This window comes from Eretmochelys imbricata, chromosome 1 (genome assembly GCF_965152235.1).
Source record: "Eretmochelys imbricata isolate rEreImb1 chromosome 1, rEreImb1.hap1, whole genome shotgun sequence".
In the NCBI taxonomy this organism is placed as follows: Eukaryota; Metazoa; Chordata; order Testudines; family Cheloniidae; genus Eretmochelys; species Eretmochelys imbricata.
Window position 1 is genome coordinate 69,427,206 of NC_135572.1, and position 21,561 is coordinate 69,448,766.

The 21,561-nt window shown below is 38.9% G+C and overlaps 1 protein-coding gene across 1 annotated transcript in view; it reads right to left on the bottom strand.

The window, feature by feature from the left end:
* The window catches only part of DIAPH3 (diaphanous related formin 3), a 531,747-nt gene that overhangs the window by 287,459 nt on the left and 222,727 nt on the right, over positions 1 to 21,561 (bottom strand). Inside the window, exon 18 of the mRNA XM_077806852.1 lies at positions 1,238 to 1,333. Coding sequence (XP_077662978.1) covers positions 1,238 to 1,333 — 96 coding nt within the window. The remainder of the gene's footprint in view (positions 1 to 1,237; positions 1,334 to 21,561) is intronic.

Consider the following 21,561-nt stretch of genomic DNA (forward strand, 5'->3'; position numbering starts at 1 on the left):
AATGAGCACTGCACACTTTGTATTCTGTGTTATAACTGAAATCAATATATTTCAGAATGTAGACTAACATCCAAAAATATTTATAATAAATTTGACTTAGTATTCTATTATTGTTCATCAGTGCAATTAAAAATGCAATTAATCACAACTATTTTCTTAATTGTTTGACAGCCCTACTATATGTACCTATGATTCAAAGCTCTGATAGACCACAGAAAATTTGGGCTGAAGTGTTCCAAAATTTTGTCTGAGGCTGACACCCAACATGGAAAATTCATCCCAACAATTCAAGTTTTGAAAAGGCATACACAATTAAAAACAGATTCTTATACCAGGTCAGCCTGGTAACACTGACTATATTTAATTTTATCAAGTTCATATTAGGACAACATTCTGCCAAACATATCAAGTTTCTGAAAGCTGATTGCTGGATAAGGATTATGAAGAAAATATAACCAGCCATTTAAAGGCTCTCTTTGTTGAGGGAATGTCTGAGCAAAAAGATGGGTCCTATAGCATTTATTTGCACCACAGAATTAAATAAATTAGAAGATCAAACCACCACAGCCCTGGCTTCTTGCCACTGACCATTTGTTCTTTACAATTTATTTTCTAATATTTTATCGAGTGCAGCTTAGATATTTTAAGTGACAGGTCTTCCACTTTACAAATCTATTCCTGAGAAATCTCCTGAGACTATTTCCTTTGTATTCAACCTAAGTTCCCTTTCTAAGTCCCATTAGTCCTAATTATAAGCTTCACACAACCATAACATGGGGATACAGATGTACCACACACTCTCTTTCTCCTCACGCTACGTTGTGACAGCTGCAATTAACTCTATTAATGCTAGATCCCCCTCTCTTGATATAAACCAACAGAAGGAAACTGGCAGGATATACTTCATCAGGGGACCTGAACTCTGAATTACTCTCCCATCCCTTTATCTCGAATAGTCTGAATTTGTTGACTATTGAGACAGACTGCAGGGAGAGTGAACCAAAATACATTTTTGGTATTATATTTTTAAATAACTGATGGTGCCCAAAGCATGAGTATGGATGATTTGTATTATTCTCAATAAACACACACATTGAAAATGTATTAATTGAAATTAGCTTGAATTTTAGACTGATTATTAAAAAAATCGTCATTTGAATAAAATATCAACACAAGACACCCAACAAGTTCTGCACACATAATTTTAAAAGTTTTGGTTATCATCAAAATTGCTTACAGAGGTTCTGTGCAATCTTCGGGTCTAAGACTTTTAGTTCTTTGATTCGTTTCTTAACGGATTTCTTTTCTTCAAAATCTTCCTCCTCCTTTTTTACTGTAAAAGTAAAGAAAACAAACATTTATTCACAGTATCAAATGTAGGGAACAAAATTCCTGAATGGAAAAAGCTCTCCAAGTCAAACCATAGACAATTCACTATGAGAAAGAAAGTGCAATTGAGGAATGAACTTCCAGGTTTATTTTGTTTTGCAATTATTACTCTTGTGTTTTCTTCAGTGGGACCAAGGAAGACAGCAGCCTTTTCAACATATTAGGTTGGGATATGGTTGATTAAAATTATTTCCCTTTCCTCCTTCAAAAATGGGCATCTCAGATTAAGTTAATCACGTCTTGTCCTAGCTTCAGTGGACATGAAGAACAATTGATCATAACACAGGCGCCGGCTTCCTCTGGGCCCTGGGGTGCTCAACCCTGCACTCCACCCCAGGCCCCACCCGACCCCTTCCCTCAAGCCCCCACCCTGCCTCTTCCTGCCTCCGCTCCACCTTTTCCCATCCAGTTCCGCCCCCTCTGCCAAGAGCACCCTATCCCCACTCCTCCCAGCACCTCCTGCATGCCACAGAACAGCTAAACATGGCAGGCAGGAGGTGCTTTGGAGAGAGGGGAAAGAGTTGATCAGGGAGGCCAATGGCAGACAGAAAGCATGGGGGGAAAGGAGGGAGGTGGGCACTAAGCACCCACTAATTTTTTTTTTCTGTGGGTGCTCCAGCCCACAGTGTCAATGCCTATAGATCATAGTCCTCTTTATGACAGCCCGTAACATATTGAAAGACTGTTATTAGATTCCCCTCCACCCAATCTTCTTTTCTCAAGACTAAACATGCCCAGTTTTTAGACCTTTGTTCATCTAACAGGTTTTCTAGAGTTATCATTAGATTCTCTCCAATTTGTCCACATCTTCCTTAAAACGTCATGCCGAAAACCGAACATGACGCTCATACTGAGGCTTCATCAGTTCTGCGAAGAGTGGGACATAATGCTTCATATACAACACTCCTGCTAATAAACCCCAGAATGATATTAGCCTTTTTTGTAACAGCATCATATTGTTGCCTAGTCAGTTATTCTCCATTTTGTTTTTGCAGATTTAACTTGTGAGTCTTGAGCAACATACTTCACATTTTTTCTCTGAATTTCATAGTGTTGATTTCAAACCAATTCTTCAATTTATCGAGGTCCTTTTGAATTCTAATCCCATCCTCCAATGTCCTTGCAACCACACCTACCTTGCTGTCATCCACAATTTTTATAAGCACAATCGCCACTCTTATTATTCAAGATATTATTGAAAATACTTACTAGTATCAGACCCAGGAGAGACCTTTGTGGAAAACCACTAACATCCTCCCAGTTTGAAAGTGAATAATTGATAACTCCTCTTTTGCAGACTATGTATTTTCAAGACTAACAGTTAAAAGTGATTTAAAAATTGCCATTAATCCTTCAAAAATGAGTTTCCAACTGTATCCCACCTGAAATATTTCTGAGAGATGAACTATATGAAAAGCTTGAAGTATTTCTACTATTGTATTAAAATAATTTGAAACAAAACAAAACAAAACATGCCCGATGCTGGGTGCTAAGTTCTTAAAGAATGCACATTTTAATTTATTATATTTCAAATTAATAAACCAGTTTCATTGTTAATTCTTAGAAAATTACTTCAGACACAAAAAAGAGAATGTGCTGTACTTTGATGGGGATATGTTGTATTCTTCATATACAATAAAGTAATTGAATCTCTGCTTTAAGGAGGGAACTCAGCTCAGCCTTAACCATGGATCCATAAACAGCACTCCACGATAATAAAATTAACACCACAAATAATTAAAATGTAGAACATGATGTTTTCCATTTATCACTTTCATCACAAAAGTTGCAAGTTACAATGACATCTCAAAAAAGTAGATGTCAGTGGAGACTCATGATCAGATGGGGATGGGCTTTAATGAGGTTCCCCAGAGACTGGTTCTAAATACAACATGATACAACGTTTTATCAATCACCTGGAAGTAAATACAAATAGTGGTTAATAAATCTTTTAGAAGACACAAAAATAAATGATAATGAAGATAGGGCAACAATACATGGTGATCTGAATCACTTGGTGTCCTGGGCCCATTCAAACAATGTATTTTAATGCAGATAGATGCAAGGTCACATCCAGGAACAAAGAATGCAGGCCATATCTATAGAAGGGAAGCCTGTATACTGGAAAAGCAGTGACTTTAAAAACAATTAAGGGGTCGTAATATACAGACAACTGAAGATGAGCTCCCAGCACAATCCTATTGGGGAAACGGCTAATACAATCCCTGGGCATATAAACTTGATTAAAGAGTAGAAGTAGGAGAGGTGATTTTACTTCTGTATATGGCCATACTGAGTCTGATACTACAATACTTCATACAGTTCTGTTGTCTATATTTTTAAAAGGATGTTGAAAAATTGAAGAAGGTGCAGAGAAGAGTCACAAAAATTATTCAAGTACTGGAAAAAAACCTGCCTTACAGCAAGATACTCAAAGAGCTCAACCTGTTTAGCTTATAAAAAGATCAAGAGGTGATCTTAATACACTTCTCCCCGAGTATAAGCACTTGCATTGGGAGAAAACACTAGATATTAAAGGGTTCTTTATTAGAAAGGCATAAACAAGACCCTGTGGCTGGAAACAGACTAAACAAATTCAAATTAGAAATAAGGTGCACATTTTTAGCAGAGAGAGTGATCTATTACAAGAACAAACTATGATGGGAGTGATTAATTCTTCATCTCTAAAAGTCTTCCCCCACACACACCCACACCCCGCTCCAATTTTTTCTGTCTAGATGGTAAGCTCTTTGTGTATATGTATGTCACCAATCAAAATGGTTCCACAATCCTAGGTGGAGCTTCTGTGCACTGCCATAATAGAAGTAATAAATAATTAAAAAACACTCTTTAATGGCAGTGGCATAAAAAGTTACACTAAACAATTAAATAATTGTGGGCACTTCTCTTCAAAAAATTTGGTAACAAAGCATCAGATAACCTTATCAGATGCAGCTTCCTTAACTACCGAGAAGAACTTCCCAGTTCTTTTTTTTTTAAATCCTCAGAAGGTAGAAAAGCTTTTACATCACTATAGCAATAAAATACAAATTGGTTTTGCTTTTTTCACAAAACCTTATTTTCACAAATAAAAATAACTTCTAAACTGACTTAGACTCCTAAATCATTTAGGCACTTTTTAACCAGTGGAAGGAAAGCCTAAAGAAATAAATTCAGCCCTAATCAACAAATTATTTCTTCTGAAAAAAAAAACACGATTTATTATTAACACAATAGCACTTCATACATCTTTCCTGATCAGGAAAAGATGCAAAAACAATCACCACTGTTGTTTCATCAGGAATTATCGCTTTCCTCTACTGCAATAAAGGTATTACATTTTGCAAGCAAATGACTGTCTCCCAAGAGTCACAACAGAGATTCCAGTTGTAATGGACTGATTGTAATCAGTCCATTACTTTAGACACAACATGTACACTGTCATGTGCATTAAACAATTAATAGAACAGATGAGAATGCCACATTTCAGGTAGCATTTATGATTGTGTAGCTACACTTCTGAACAGTCATGCATTACAGACATGGCACTGGAAGAAAACAGCACAAAGGTACATGACTATTTTGGAAAAATGAGCCAGTATGACACTGGCTTGCCAGTCTATGTGCAGCCTCCTTCATTTTCACATTTATTTTTTAATTGGTTCAATCACTAGTTTGTGCAGTCTTTATTACATAGTCAGTCTCTTGAATTGGATTGCTTGGGTAAATAGCTCTAATAGAGGAATAACAAATGTGTTTGTGTTTCCTGCCTCCATCTGCTGGTAAAAAATATTTACCACAGGTGTAGAATGACTAAACAACGACCAGCAGAAAGTCTGCAGTCAAAAAAAAAATTTTTTAATGAGTCTGTAAATCAAAAATAAAGACTGGAAATAATCTAGCCAATTCCCTCTGGAATTTCATACAAAAAAAATTACATGAATGAATTTATAGCAATATACAATATGACATATCCTTGGGGGAAATATTTACTTTAATAAAGAGCAAAAAAATAGTCTAAAAGCAAAAATGTCAAAAAGGAACTTGGAACTATGTATTTATACTATACTATACATACATATACATACATACATACAAACAATTAAACTACTGTGAACTTACAGGATAATTCTTCACGGGAATTCCACTCACATCCTTTTTAATGCCAGCAGAAGGAAGCAAAGGATACATATTACTTTTATTTCACAATGAAAAACCTTGTATGATGCTGTGTATACGAAAGGTGATCATTTATATCACTGTTACCACCACTGTTACACAGTTTCCATAAATCTTATGCAAAGTATATCATGTAAGGCGTCAATGGAAAAACTATGATTTGGTAAATATGATTATCCTGTTTATATGCATGTATCATCTTTGTATTTGAAGTTATAAATATTAGCTATGTACTTGTACCTTAAACCTGCATTGTACTCCTGGGTGACACCCACCAGATAGAATTTACATCAGGGCTAGACAGCTATGTATTGATGGCCCATCAAGGAGACACAGCTCTCAGAACAGGACATTGAAGAAACTCATCCCACCCCTGCTAGCTCTTCCTGAGGATGCCTCAGACAGTAAGGAGCCAGTGGCCACCCTCTGTGATTTGGCAAAACATGTGAGGGCATGTGATATGCTCATGTGACCCTGGACTCCATCTTGGGCAAGTAATTTTCCATGCACCTGGCAGAGGACATAAAAAGGCACCTGAAACCTCTCCAAGTTGCCTCTTATCTGCTCTAATTCTCTGGACTCCTTTACAACAAAAAAGAGCCTCTTGAATTATAGACTGAGGAACTCCCAATCTTTTGGAAGTTACCAGAGAGACTTTACAAGACAGCAGTCTATTCCAACACTGTTACAAACCTGACATAAGGACTTTGCTATCATTTGTCTATATATGATCTATTAAATATTTGTAACTTTCTTCTTTTCTTATATTATTAAATCTTTAGTTAGTTTACTAAGGATTGGCTGACAGCATGATTTTTCAGTCAAAATCTGAGATTCATATTGATCTGGGGACATGTGTCTGATTCTTTGGGATTAGAAAGACCTCACATATGGTGAAATGGGTTTTCAATAACCTCTCACTATATTAAATTGGGTTGCCTGGATGGAAACCAAGGGCTGGAATGCCTAAAGGGGTCTGTGTTTGACTTCTGGTGGTACTGCAGAAGCTCTTTTGTTACTGGCTTGGTAAATCTAATTATAGAGTAAGCCACCAGCTTTGGGGATTGTCTGCCTCATTTCTTGCCCTGAGTGTGGCATTCTCAATGTAGCCATCTCTGGTACCTGGTCACACCTTGCATTTTTCAATGAAAATCCTTCCCCTGCCTCCAGATACTTAAGCCTGTCTCATTGCCTGCCTCCCCAAGTTCCTCCCTGAAGTCCTGTCTATTCTGAGTGAGTATAAAGCAGAACAGAAAGAAGACAGAGAACAAAAGACTTTTTTTACATTGGGTAGCGAAGGATGAACATGTGAATTAAGATACCTTGACTACTGCAAAGACAGAGAGAAGGAGACAATGAACATATAAATTTAAAAACACATTACAAAAGTTGTGGAATTTACAAGACATATGCCAAAGAGCAACCAATTACTTTGTTATATTATTTTCCTCCCCCCCCACCTCCATTCCTGATATGTTCCTTTTTCTCTCTAAATTATAAACACTTTGGAGTTGGGAACTTTTGTATCTAAAGTATCTAGCACAGTTTAGGTGTTATATAAATATGCCTGAATAATAATACAGAGTGCTGAACAGACCCATTTTCAAACTATATTGTATTCCAATCTTCCTCACACATGGATGGAATATACAAAAAAAAATCAAGCAAACACTGTAGATACTCTTTTTAAACGTTTAGGCTGGGATTTTCAAACTGTGAAACGCAATGGGAGGTGGTCACTACTTTAGCAAATTATTACTTATAACTTAAAATTAATAAAATTATTTATTACTACATTTTTATGGATAAACATTAAACATTTTATATTATCAGACGTTAATTGACCCCAACATAAAACAAGTTAGATTGATCACTATTATTATAATTACAGGCGTACGCCCTGACAAAAATATTTATAAAAGAATTAATGAGCATATTTTCCAATTGCACACATATAAATAATATCTTCAAATTAACTCAAAAACTATTAGTCTTTGACTCTGATTAGGAGAACAACTGAATTCAGGATAGCACTAAAGCTCTTTTAGGCCAACAGAGCTTCAGTATATGCTTAGAATTAAGCACATGCTCACATGTTGTTCTAAATGAGGACATTTAAGAAGGCTCTTGATGTAAGAGATGCTAGGTCTCCTCCATAGTATTTAATATGTACTTCACAGAATCTCCTTAGTTATGGTTTAGCTGAGATTCATATTCAGAAGACAGATTACCGTATATACTCGTTCATTAGCCCGTTCATTTATAAACCGACCCTCCAAGATGGATAGGTAAAAATAGTAAAAACTGTATGACTCTTTAATAAGCTGACCCTATATTTCAGGGGTTGGCAAACTTTGGCTCCTGGCCTGTCAGGGTAAGACTGGCAGGTCGGGACATTTTGTTTACCTGGAGCATTCACAGGCACAGAGCCCCTCAGCTCCCAGTGGCCATGGTTTGCTGTTCCCAGCCAATGGGAGCTGCGGGAAGTGGCGCCACTTCCCACCTCCCATTGGCTGGGAACGGCAAACCGTGGCCACAGGGAACTGAGGGGCTCAATGCATGCAGACACTCCAGGTAAACAAAACGACAATGCATTAGACATTCAATTCAATGATTTCATAGAATTTAAAATAATCAAATTTTGGTGTAGACCCATTTATAACCCGACCCCTGCTCTTTGATGCATCACTCTTTTACCAAAAATATTCGGCTTATGAACGAGTATATACGGTAATCTTTAATTTATGAGAAAAATACAAGTTACAGCTCTCTGGGTACAGTTTGGATTTCTTAATAATTGACAAATTAAGGTTTTAGTTTATGAATTACAGTAATTTTTAAATGGGCTATTTATGACAGTATAACTTTTACTCCCTCCAGTAAATTCCTGACTCTTGAGATTTGAATAATGACTCATTTCTAGACTGTAACAAAATCTAAGGCACAGGTTACTTTTAAAGTTTCTTAGTGTGGTAATTTTTCATTTATTGCTATTATTCATAACCATTTCTATCTACTTAGTGACCAAGAAGCATATATTTTCATCAGTATCACCTTTCACCAAATACACTATCATTGGATGGATGCAGTAGGATCTAAGTTTTACGGTTTTATAAAGTATGCTTTTATTCCTCATGTTTCAGAGCATAAAAATTTAGACGGAGTATAAACCTATGCAGTATTGTCTTTTACAGTCTGCATAGTCTAAAACAATAGCTATTAGATGTTTGACCTGCCATGCCCTAGGTGGTTTAACTCAAAGATAGCAATTTAAAAAGCTAGTCTCTTGAATATGTCAAAAACTAGTATTGCATGCATGAGCAATTACAAATTAAAACCTTCTATCAGGCATACTAGATGCTAGGTTTTATGTACAAAAGCTTACAAATGGAAAAGCATTACATTAGAAATTCACATATATTTATATCTATCCACTAAGCAATACAAACAATGGGCACACAATCTACTACTACTGGTGCATAACCTTCAGTGAGAAACTGAGCTGATCAACAGTTTTCTATATTTTCAATTGAAGTTTATTATAAATTACCTGTGTGATTTTTGACACATATGAATATGTGATGTGAAAACATTTCATGTTAGTATAGTGCAAAACGTTGGTATTCGCCATTTTAAAAAGACATGCTAAGAAGCTTAGTCTTTTCTGAAAGAAATACTTGCCCATCAAAACTAATAAAAATATTTCATTATATTGCCATTTGGTAGCTTTGACCAATAAACACCACATTAAGGTTTGAAATTAACTTAAACAGTAAAATCTGTAGTCAGTCATGTTGCAGTGTTTCGGGTCTGTGCAAAAAATGACAGTTTCTCATTTTGGGTACCAGTTTCACCTCGCCTATGGGCTTACTTAACAGCTTCTAAGAAATAGGAAATGGCTGCTCACAGAACTAGATGACTGATCTACATACCCACTCAAATGAGTATCGGATCATGATTATGGCAAATTACATTGTGAACACTTCTTCATGAAATATAGTTGTATTTCTAAGGACTTCTTTCTCGCTGTAACTATTAATCAAATTCTAAACTCAAATTCACAACAGACAGACCAAGACAATATGTTATCATCATTGATTATTCATGTTATTGTATCCTCTAGGAGCCACAGTCATGGACCACTGTGCGAGGTGCTGAACACACACAGAACAAAACAACAACAACCACAGTCCCCTCCTCAAATCGTTTACAGTCTAAGTACATTGGGGTTACTACTCTAATCCCCCATTTTAAAAAAAAGTGTAAGTAACAGTATCTTTCATATGTGCTCTCTCTCTAAAATACATATGTTATACATGTTTACAGGGCACTACAATGGGCCTTCAAAAGGAACAAAGAGAAACTAAAATCAGATTAAGACAATAGGCTGTGGCTACTTCAAAACTGAACAGCACTAGGTGCATCTGGGGCAGGCTACCACAGCTTCTCTTCTTTCCTATGCAATCTGTAACAGACCCACCATTTTTAAAATCCCTGTAAAGCTCCGTTCCACTCTCCTCCACTATCAAAAATGCCCATTTCTTTGGGGAGTGTGATGCACCCCATATCAACTCTGATAGGTTAACAAGGACTTGAGAGGCTAATTAGGTTATCTGTCATTACCTAAATAGGGAGAGCGGCGGTTAATTAAGAGTGAAGCCCAGCTGGGGAATGACTGGGACAGCACTATAAAGCCAGGAGACTGAAAAGAGGTGGAGGCTGCAGTCACTCCCTGAGATGAAGGAGGTCATCGAGAACAGGGGAAGGTCCTGGGGAAAGTAATCTCTGGGCAAGGAGTAAGGAGCCTAGAAAGAGGCTAGGAAGGGGTGGAGTAGCCAACAGAAGTATAGTAGGCTCCCATGGTAAACCCAATAACAGACAAGGAAGAGAGAGGCTGGATAGGAAGGAGCCCAAGGAAACAGAAAAAGGAAGGGGACCAAGCAGATCTGGATGGCTGGTTAAAGTGTCCCTGGGCTGGAAGCCGGTATAGTGGGCAGTGTTCTGTTCTCCTGCCAGCCCCTGGTCTTGTGGCACAGAGTCCGAAGCCGGGGCTGAATACTGTTTGGAGAAGGCATTTGGACAGTGGTCCTGTTTGACTTCATAACCCAAGAAGGAGTGTACTAAATGGAGACCTGGGCAGCCAAGTTACCCAAAGAGAGACTATCACAGAAAGAGTAGGGACCAGAAAGGGGCACCTTATGCCATGAGAGCTACTTTCCCAGCTGCACAAGGAGGCGCACTAGTGGTGAGTGGGAACCACACTACAGGGATCTTTTGGTGTTTCTGATCCCACTCTGTGCTAGACTAATTAGGAGAGACAAATTCTCATTCACTTCAGGTATTGCTTTCTTTCAAGAAGTAGTTGTTGTTGCCAGGTGCTGCTGCAGGATCCTGCTGACTTGCTGATGATATGCAAAGTGGTGTTGTGGGATAAGGGAATGGAGTGAGAGCTAAGACAAAAATAAGTTTGTTTTATAAAAATATTGCACTTATCCTACTCTTCACTTCTTCTCCGAAAGTGAAACCATTAAAAATTAGACAAGAATGCCTGACAATATAGTATACTTAAAATGCAGCTTCTCTTTATTTGGGGCTCTAGGTTAAAAACTAAGAAAACCAAATGTTTCCTGTGTTTTTTACTGGATTTATGACAACTAAAAATAAAGTGTTTAATTATATTTTACTGTATTTTATTTTTTAATTTATTTTTAAACAAGCTATAACAATACAGCAGAGGAAAGCAGTAGATATAGAAACAGAGAGATGGTTCAGATCTGATGATTAAATCCTGAGATCAAGAGATCAAAATAACTGTGTAAGATGATGTGTAAAGTTAGTCACAGAGACACGATGATAGGATTGTAGTTTGCTTCCATAATAACCCTGTCTCAATTACAAGGATGGGAACAATCATATTACACTAATACAGAATAAATTCATTACAAAAACATAAGGCTTTTATTATTTTAAACATATTTTAGAAAAGAAAAAAGTAACAGCAGCCCACTATTTTTTTTTTGTTTCATTCTTGCACCACAATGTGGGAGAAATCTGGCAACCACTTCAACAATATGGAAAACCACTAATGACTTCCCTGGGATCCAAGTACAGGAAATAGTTGTCTGACATTTAAAGTTAGGATAGTACCAATAACTCACCTCTCACCTTAAATATCCCATTCATGAGCTCCAGAAAGATATTATTAAACAAACACATTAGATAAACTATACAGCTAACCATAACCTAAATACTTTTAAATGGGAAGTGAAATTCACTCCGAGTGTGTGTCAGGCAGAAAATTAACTAAAATAGGGACAAATGATTCCTCCCTCCCAAGCAGTGAATGTTCAGTCAGGCATGGCAGAGGACAGGAAAAAAACTGGCTTCAGAGTAGCAGGCGTGTTAGTCTGTATTCGCAAAAAGAAAAGGAGTACTTGTGGCACCTTAGAGACTAACAAATAGATTTGAGCATAAGCTTTCATGAGCTACAGCTCACTTCATCGGATGCATGCAGTGGAAAAACTGTGTTCCTTGAAGGAGGGGGACAGGAGAAGGAGCATCAGGCTCTATTCAGCTGTTCCGGAGCTTGCCCCTCCCCCCAAGAGCACACATTGAGACATGAGAAGGGGACAAGACAGATAGGTGGGGAGGGAGAAAAGGGCAGCCAGACTGTTGGGAGTGGGGGTAGGGGCAGGGCAAGAGGAAACTGATGGTCTCTCTCATGCTCCCCCTCCTCTGCTTGCTGTCCTAATCGTTGTTACTACCTTGTCCCATAACGGAGGTACAGTTTGAACCTCCTGTGGATCTTACCAGAAGGCCAGTTTTTGAACTGTGATTTTCCCTTGGGGCAAGATTAGTAGAATTTTATCACCTTCTTTGTAGTACCCTAGATGCCTGGTTCTACATTAATAAGGAGTAAGTATAGCAGTTTAAAAGCTGTAAGTGTAAACAATTTAAAAATCCAAGTAAGAGTATTAGAGAGGAGATTGTGATTTCATTGCAATTTATGTTTTCCGCCCATACACATTAAAGACTCAAAGGGACCAGCTCCTAGAGATCAACATCAACAAAAAAGACCCAAGAGATGGCTAGTGGACCTTATCAGCCTGAAGGAAGAAGGGTACATCTTAAGTCTTCAAAGACTGAGTACCCATCATGTATACCCTCATTCCCTTCTTGCCAGGGGAGGGTGAGAGGATTCAGAGTGGTGCTGAACCCAAGGGCTTAGGATGCATGGGATCTAGGGAAGATAAAGTTGCTAAATAAAGAATTTGGCTTTGCCAGATCACCTTTCAGAATAAATGTTTCAACCCGTGTAACTCTCCTGCGCAGTCAAGAATAGACACCAAGATTTTCAACATTCCTCTCATGTTCAGCAAAGCAATGGCAAAAGCTGTATCATGTCTAGAGCAGGGAGAAATTTTTCAGACAAATGGTTTATTTGCCAAAAAATGCAGTTTTATCTGACCCAAAATTATTCATGAATTTCTTAATGCACTTAATTCGAGGGTGGGGGGGGAGGAAGCTTTTTGGCCTTAGTTGCCATGCTCCTGCAGCACTCTCTCACACCCCACTGGTTAGAGCACTTAGCAAAGTTGTTGGAGACCCAGATTCAATTCCTTACTCTGCCTGATGTGGAGAAGGAAATTGAATTTGGCTCTCCCATATCACAGGACCTCTGGGCTGTGTCTCTCTCAATATCTCTTAGTGAAGCTCTTCCACTTTTTATAAATATTTATCTATTAGAGCAGGGACTTGAACTTAAGTCTCCACATCCTACGTGAGTTTTTGAACAATCAGGCTATAGTATCATTCTCACTTTCTTTCCCTGGCCCAATCAACAATTATTTGTTGTCATTCATAATGTCTATTCATAATCATTTATGACTGTGATTATGTAATCAAATTAATGATTTCATGTGGCAAAGTTCCTGATCTTTCAAGTTTGTTTGTTTTTAAATAGAAAAGTATATACCCAAAACCCCTTATGTTAGAAGAATGTTAAGGTTGTGAAGTAAGCATTCACAAGTGGGGAAATGCCAGAATTAAGGTTGCCCATGAAAATTTTAGAAATAAAATTTTCTCCAACCCTGTATTGAAGAGGAATTCTTTCTATGGCTCTGAGAGAGATAAAAGAGGAAGGTAATGGGAGTATTCGATGCAGTACTTGAAGAGGCTAAGGGTCTTCCTTTATGGAAGCATTGTTTTTTCTTTGTTGGGTATGCAAGTCTTCAGTACATCTAGTAATATGAAGATGACAGAGCTTGTCTGGCGTAGGTCTGATGCAGACTGTTTCCTTTTTTATGTGGAGCATATACTATTAGTGATCTTAAATGTGGTCTGAGAATCTTTCCATGAGTAACAAGTGTCATCCCATTTTATAGTTAAAAAGGTCTCAACCCTAAAAAGGAAGAACTTCACCTGTGTTCTGAGCCTCCTGGGGAATTCCTGCAGATTGCAGCCATGACGCCCACTTCATCATCACCACAATTGCCAGCGATCTTGAGGCAGTGTCTGAAGCATCTATTGCAGACTGCAATAAGGCTTGAAACACTAACTATACTTCAGCGATCACCTAACTCCTCCCTAAATTCCCACAGTAATTTGTTCACAAAGTCAGAAACAACAAGAAAACAGAAATAATCATATTTGGAGAGGTGTGCCTGATAGTTGGCAATCCTTGGCTGAAGATAGAGCTACTCCTTTGACATTCTCCCTAACATGTTTAGTCACTCACGCGCCTTTTCTTTTTGGAGGAGATCTCTGTTGTTCCATACACCCCATACAGACACTCTTGAGTGGCACAATAGCTATGGCAGTTTTAAAGACTTTCAACAACTGGCACAGCCAGTCTCTCGTAATGTGGTATGCAAAATGTCTAATAACTTGTGTGTTTTTTGTGTTCCACCTCTCGGAATCGCTAATGTTTCACTCATTATTCTGAGTAGGTCTGTAAATGTATCAGTCATCTGGCTAAGATGAAGTGAACTGAACTACAGCCTAGTCAGACAGCTTTGAACTCACTGTACAGGACAGGATGATCCAACTCTGAAGTGGGTAGTGGAGGATGGTCTTCTAATGTGATGAGAGCCCCACGGAGCCCCTCTTCTGGCCTTCAAACAACCCCCCAACCTCATCATTAGACCAAGCCCAACACAGAGCAGGACCCACCAACTCAAAGCAGCACCAGGCTCTACCAGAACAGATGTAAAATCTGCAGATCAGCTCCACTGATCAATACCCAGCACAACACAGCTTTCAAGATTCATGGGTCTTATCACAACATGTTGTGTACCTTATCCAATTAATCAAATGCCCTAACCACCACCATTTGGATGAAATCAGACTGACAATCACTACACTCTCAAATGAATTCTCATAGAAAAATGATGAAAGACAGAAACACCATATCACCCATAGGCGAACAATTTTCACAAAGCAATCACTCTACTGGGTCTTTCAATAAAAAGTCTTGTCAAAGGAAACCTGAACACCACCTTCAAAACGTGAATCTTGGAACTTAAATTCATAATTCTGCTAGATACCAAGAACCATGGACTTAATAGGGACACTGGTTTTATGGCTCATTACAATAATCTGTAACACACCACATTGCCGGCCACTTCAACTCCTTTTGCATAGCAATCTAACCCCCATCTGCTCACTTTATTTCAAGTGACCACATTCAACATGCATTACTCCTTCTGCTTAACAATCTGTCCCAACTTTTATTCAGCTCAGACACTCCACTTTCTTCCCCAGACCTGAAGAAGAGCTCTGTGTAGCTTGAAAGCTTGTTCCTTCCACCACATAAATTGGCCCAATAAAAGATATTATCTCACCTACCCTGTCTTTGTCAGAGATATTGTAGACTGGAGATTAACTGGAAGAAACCCTCCATACATTAGTCTGAGGCTGATGAGGAGAAAAATACTCATCCTGGAGAGGTGGTGTAGATGAAGTAGGAGTCCTTGAGATTTCTTTATTGACCTCCCTCATTGGTACAAGTAGATACTCAGTGCCTGCAGTCTGGAAGAGCTCAGTACCATCACAAGAATTCTAACTGCTAAAGATAATAAGGCAGACTTGGGAAATTTGGACACTGTCAAATCCTACAAGTACTGTTGAAGTGTGATCCAGATATAACTGATACTGATTATGTTAATTTAGAAAGCTTCAGTGTCACAGTAGATGGTGCCAACATCAGTCCTGATGAAGCTGGTACTGATTCACAAAACACCTCTATATGCACTGAAAGCCCTAAAGGCAGTGCTGGTGCATTGATGTAAGCAACCACGATTATCTGGTCTCTAGTCAGTACATAAGAGCAGTTATCAGATTATTTTAGGGTAGCCAGAGGGACTATGTTAAAAGCTTGTGCCACCTGTAGATTAGCCTATGTGACAAGAACTCTTTCCCTTTTTCTTAGAAGATCCTTCAATAGTGGCCTAGTCGTATGCTTTCTTGAGGAGGAGCAATGAGTCCTAACTCCTGTCAGATGAGGATTAGGGAACAGGAACTGCATGGAGTAAAACAAAGAAGCAGAAGCCTGGAAGCAGGCAGCAGTTGGGGCACTCTTGAAAGAGGACTGCTCTGATCCATGTGGGTCTTGTGTACCCAGATCAGAAGCAGATCTCATACCATTATCCAAGAAAAATACTTTTAAGAGAGATCTCTTCCTTTCTGAGTCAGTTTTGAAAATGAACAAAAAACAGAGCATTTGCTCATGATGTGCTCCCTCACCTAAACAAAATTATTTTGAGTAGCCATCATTAAAGGGTATAGCTATCTTGCATATGAGACTATACTTAATACTGGGGGATTTTTGTTCCACATGAAGATTGAAGACCTGGCACTGGGTAACAGAAAAGTGACAAATGGTTAACCTAAACTACACAGCTCACAAAAAATGGTATCAAAACTATTCTTAAGTAAAACCATATCCAGAATTTTAGCAAGCTAGATTAGAGCAATAGAGTAAGGACACTACAGAGATTCCATCTCAGCTACAAGAGGTCAGAAGGAACTGAGAGGCAGCTGGCCCTGCTCCACCCTTTTATGCCATCATGGGGGGGGGGGGGGGGGGGCAGGAGAAGGAAACAATTGGGGTACAACGCAAGGGCACGAAATGTGAAAGCATGGGCCAATGGACATTACTGGCCACAAAAGAGTCTGATCTCCACTGTATGGTGCACATCTGCACCAGGAGTGGAATACATGTAGATAATCACACAAAAAACTAATGATTTTTTCTTGAGACAGTCAGGAGAAAGCAGCAGATCAAAGTTTAATTGATATGGTAGTTGAAAGTCAGTGTCCCCATCTATTAACACTAGCAAGGATTTCTCAATGTGTAAGGGAACTCCTTAGTAACAGACACACTGTTAAATAAGAGGAGACAGGACCTTTGGCAGGTGCACATTGGTAGGCTCCAAACAACATAAATCAACTGTCTAAAGCAGTGGTTCTCAACCGGTGGTACACAGAGGTCTTTCAGGGGTACGTCAACTCTGATATTGGCCTACTTTTACAACAGGCTACATAAAAAGCACTAGCAAAGTCAGTACAAACTAAAATTTCATACAGACAATGACTTCTTTATACTGCTCTATATGCTATATACTTGAAATGTAAGTAGATTTATATTCCAATTGATTTTTTTTAATTATATGGTAAAAGTGAGAATAAGCAATTTTTCTGTAATAGTGTGCTGTGACACCTTTATATTTGTATGCCTGATTTTGTAAGTAAGTAGTTTTTAAGTAAGGTGAAACTTGGGGGCACGCAAGACAAATCAGACTCCTAAAAGGGGTAAAGTAGTCTGAAAGGTTGAGACACACTGGTCAAAAGGGCCCATCCTGGATAAGTTAAAGTATTCCCCACCTCTCCAGCAGGTTCAAAAGACAGTTTTAAACAATTCCTGTATTTGGATTAGGAACAAATTGCCAATGCTATGAAGAATCAGCTGTAAGCAGGGAATGTATCTATTGCATAAGGACCATCAGGGCTCCCTTACTGTAAAGAGTATAGATGCAAACTCCATTCCCTGAAAATCTGAGACTGTTTGTTCCTGATGTATTCTCAAAGTTGAAAGAAAAGCACACCTGTCAGTCACAAGTTATGGAACCATATTCACTACCGTGAAGACACCAATGATTCTTGGAATATTACAGGGGAATTTCTAGATAACTGGAAGGCAGCACATTCCATATTGCAAGAACCTAAAATGACAATACACTAGAAGCAGAGAGGAAGATACTCCTGGCATGCCAGAAGGCGTATGTATCAGCAAGGGATCATGGAAAGAAGGAGCTGACCCCCCCCCAACCGGGGGGGGGGGTAATTCAATTACCATATTGATCAAAAATATTAATTTGATTAATAAAGAGAACTGCCATAATTTTTATTTAATTGCCTGTTTATTTGTGAAACTTTCAGCATAATTGCAGCATAATCTTTCCTGATTGTAATATAGCCTGGATTGTATGGTAAAGACATCTGAGTAATGAACTGAATGTTAAATCAATTAACTATAAAACACTGCATCAGCTTATCATTCTGTACCTTCCGGAAGTGCATATAAAAGTGCATAAAGATGACAACAGCTTCTAAGAAAGAACTCCAAATACACAGTACACATTACAATTATACAACACAATATGCTGCTTATCTAAAGCATGAGCTCATCAACTGGAAGACACAAATGTATATAGTGCATCACTGAAGATTAGTGGCAGAAAACGTTCACAATTCAAGTTTCTCAGAGTTGTCGCTAAAATGGACGTAAAATACAGAATAATTAAATAGTAGTATTTTCTGCCTTTGTTCAACATATTGACATGTTTTTTTCACTGAAGGATAGAAAAAAAATTGATAGCTTTACCACATGTCCACTGTTTAGTTCATTTTCCTAATATTTTCATTTAAAAGCAACTTTTCTCCATCTTTTTAACCCCATCATTCACCAAATTTTACAAGACTACTGGTGTTACTAAATTTTAAATCTTGTTACCTAATATCCATGGCTGCGGAACACTATTTTTATACTAATTCTGTGTGTCACATTATCCCATTCTTATTTCTGTAACCTCTTTGGGGTTTAGAGAGCATGGCGCCTTTAAATCTTTTTCCTGGGGGGGGAGGGGAGCAGTGAGAAAAAGAAGGGAAACTCGGGGTGGGGCTCTGGAGCTCCTGAGCAAGAAGGGCTGCAGCCTGGAGGCCCTGGACAAAGTAAAGCAGCAAAAAACCTGCCCGAAGCCTAGGAAGGACAGGACGGCCAATCGGGGACACCCCAGGACAGGAGCCAGGATGAGCACTGTGCCAGGGAGGAATCGCTCGAGGATAGGACGGAGCTGGACCCAGTATCACTGCTGCCCAGAGCTGCATGGGGCTGAGAGTACTGGGGCTTGTGACTCTGCACTAAAGATAAGGAGGGAGGCTGCTAGCTAGTTAAGTGGGGAGGTGGTCACTCTGTGTGGCTTTGTAAAGAGAGGCAGAAGAGGGCACTGGTGGGGTTTGTTGGGAAAAGTTCACTGGCACTGAAGATGACCAGGAGCATCCAAAACTCACCAGTAAAATGAAACTTTATTCAGAACTCCCAAAATCTGCGTGTAGACATTTCTCAGTGTCTGCCCTTTCAGACTGTGCTACCACTGGGCCTGTGGGGCCTTGGTTTGAACGCAACCCTGTTCTACTGCTCCCCCTATACTTCTCCTTGTTGTTTTTCTCCTCTCATCCCTCTGTAAATAAATATCTCCCTTTGTTATAGCCATTGTACTTTTCCTGTGTGTGTGTGTGTGTGTGTGTTCACTCTGGGGGGGTTGAAACAGGTTTGAAACAGGTGGGGTGGAAGAGATTTTTCCTGCTGCATTCCTGTGTGTGCTGTCTCTTGGCCAGAGCTGCCTACAGAGCAGCCTCCAGCTTGGCCACGAGGGCGCTAAAGTTAAATTTCATTAGCTGTGAAGACTAAAACTTGCCATAAAAGACTTCTTTACAAAAGCTCTAACAGGGTGCACAGATCTATGTAGAAAATCCAGAGCCTTCATGTGTTCTGCACATATATGGTAATAAAAACAGAACCTCTTCCGTTGCCATTTTTGCTTCATCTTTTGGACTACATAACACCTGATAACTATGTTAATGAGCAACAGCCCCTTGGTGCTGCAATTTTCCACAAAATGTCATAAGCTAAACAGGGTGGGACCTGGTCTGTAGTTGCTTGATAAACATCTCAATAGAAAACAGGTGCTTGCAGAAAGCATTGGCAATGATTAAATAGGCAGCATCCTTCCTTCTTAGTCAGCATTGCACCCATACCATAGCATTGTCCTGACGAAGGTACTTTCTCCCCCATTAGATGTAAAACAACTTGTGGCATTAAACATCCTGTCACTTTTCATAGCAGTAAGGATAATAACCCACTAGAAGAAAGGAAATTTTCAGTCAAGATACAATTTTCCAGTTCTTTTCTGCAGGAAAAGTCCATGGAGATCCGTTATAATAAGATGTGCAATAGAAGTGTGTCACCAGGGAGCAAAACAAAGGAAGAATAAGAAGATAAACGTTTCTCACTTTTTTTAAAAAGTGTCAGTTAATGGGTGAGCATAATATACCGATTCCGTCCCCACACAGTACAGCCTGAGGAGGCTCGCCTATTTAATTTGAAAAAATTAGTGCAGATGTGAAAAACATGACCAGGTGGCAACCCTAAATCTTTTTGTACACTGAATATGATCCTTCAGGCCATGCAATTTCCATGGCTTTGAATGAATGAGCATAACCATAGGGAGAGAAAGACTTCTACCCTTGAAAGCTTCTGAAATGTCAATTAGTATCTATCTGGTAACTGAAGCCTTAGCAGCACCTGCATCTTTTATTTTTTAATTTATGGTGAGGGTTATAGACCAAGAGCTAGAAACTACATTCAGTGTTGAATTTTAGATCTCTCATAACATCGTGAGTATGTCAGAGGTGGATGGGCAGGTGTGAGTGACTCAGGCTGAGAGAGAGAAAAAGCAAAAAGTTAAAAAGATGGAAAATAAAAATTTCTAGGAACCAGGTTAATTTGGGGAATATAAGCTTTGTTAACTCTTATCGCAATTTTATCCTCTTGAGAGGGGCAATTCTGGGCCCCAATAAGAGCTTAAACTTCCAAAATTATCCTTTATTCACTGATTGCAACCAGGATGACAACCTTCAAAGGAAGGGGCAGGGGGAAATCTATGCACACATGATAAGGGATAATAAATGCTCCAAGTATCTTTTTAAGAGATTTGGACCCCAGGAGGGACTTCTCCTCACTGCGGCAGATTTGAGAAGTGTTGTAAATCTTGTGTGTGAATGAGAAGGCAATCATCCACATGCTCGCTGACTATTTTAATTGGTATAGTTAAAGTTTTATGTTAGATTTAATTTTTCTGGGTTTGGGTGCAGAACTTTGTTCTTGGGAGCATGTCCTTCTTTAGAAGAGGCTTAATTGAGTGACAATTACCACATGAATTGGACAAGAACCGGGACCTCTCTGGACAATAAGAAGTCATGTCTTCTTTCTTATTATTGTCATCGTCCTGGAGAACAGAAAGAAAAGTCGTGCTTTTGGCCATGGTAGAAAGTACACAATCATAACTATAACCTATTAATCTCTTCAACAGGAATAAGAGTTTAGTTTATGTAGTGTTCTTGATGTGAACAGGTCCCCATTGACAGGCAGGCAACTCAAGGCCAGACTCTCTGCTGGAAGACCTGAGCTGTATTCTCCACTCTTTTGGATTTATCCTTTGCTTTCTTAATCAGCTGCTATCCTGTATTCTTCTTCTTCATGTGTATTATTTAAGAATACATATTTTGTTCTTCCTCTTCACCCAGGAACAGAGAAGATTAGACACACATAGCCAGGATGAGGATCGGATACCTCCCTGCTTGATGATAAAAGCCATTGCTCAGGTGCTCTAAGACATCAGCAGTACATATTTGATAATCAGGACAGGCGTTATA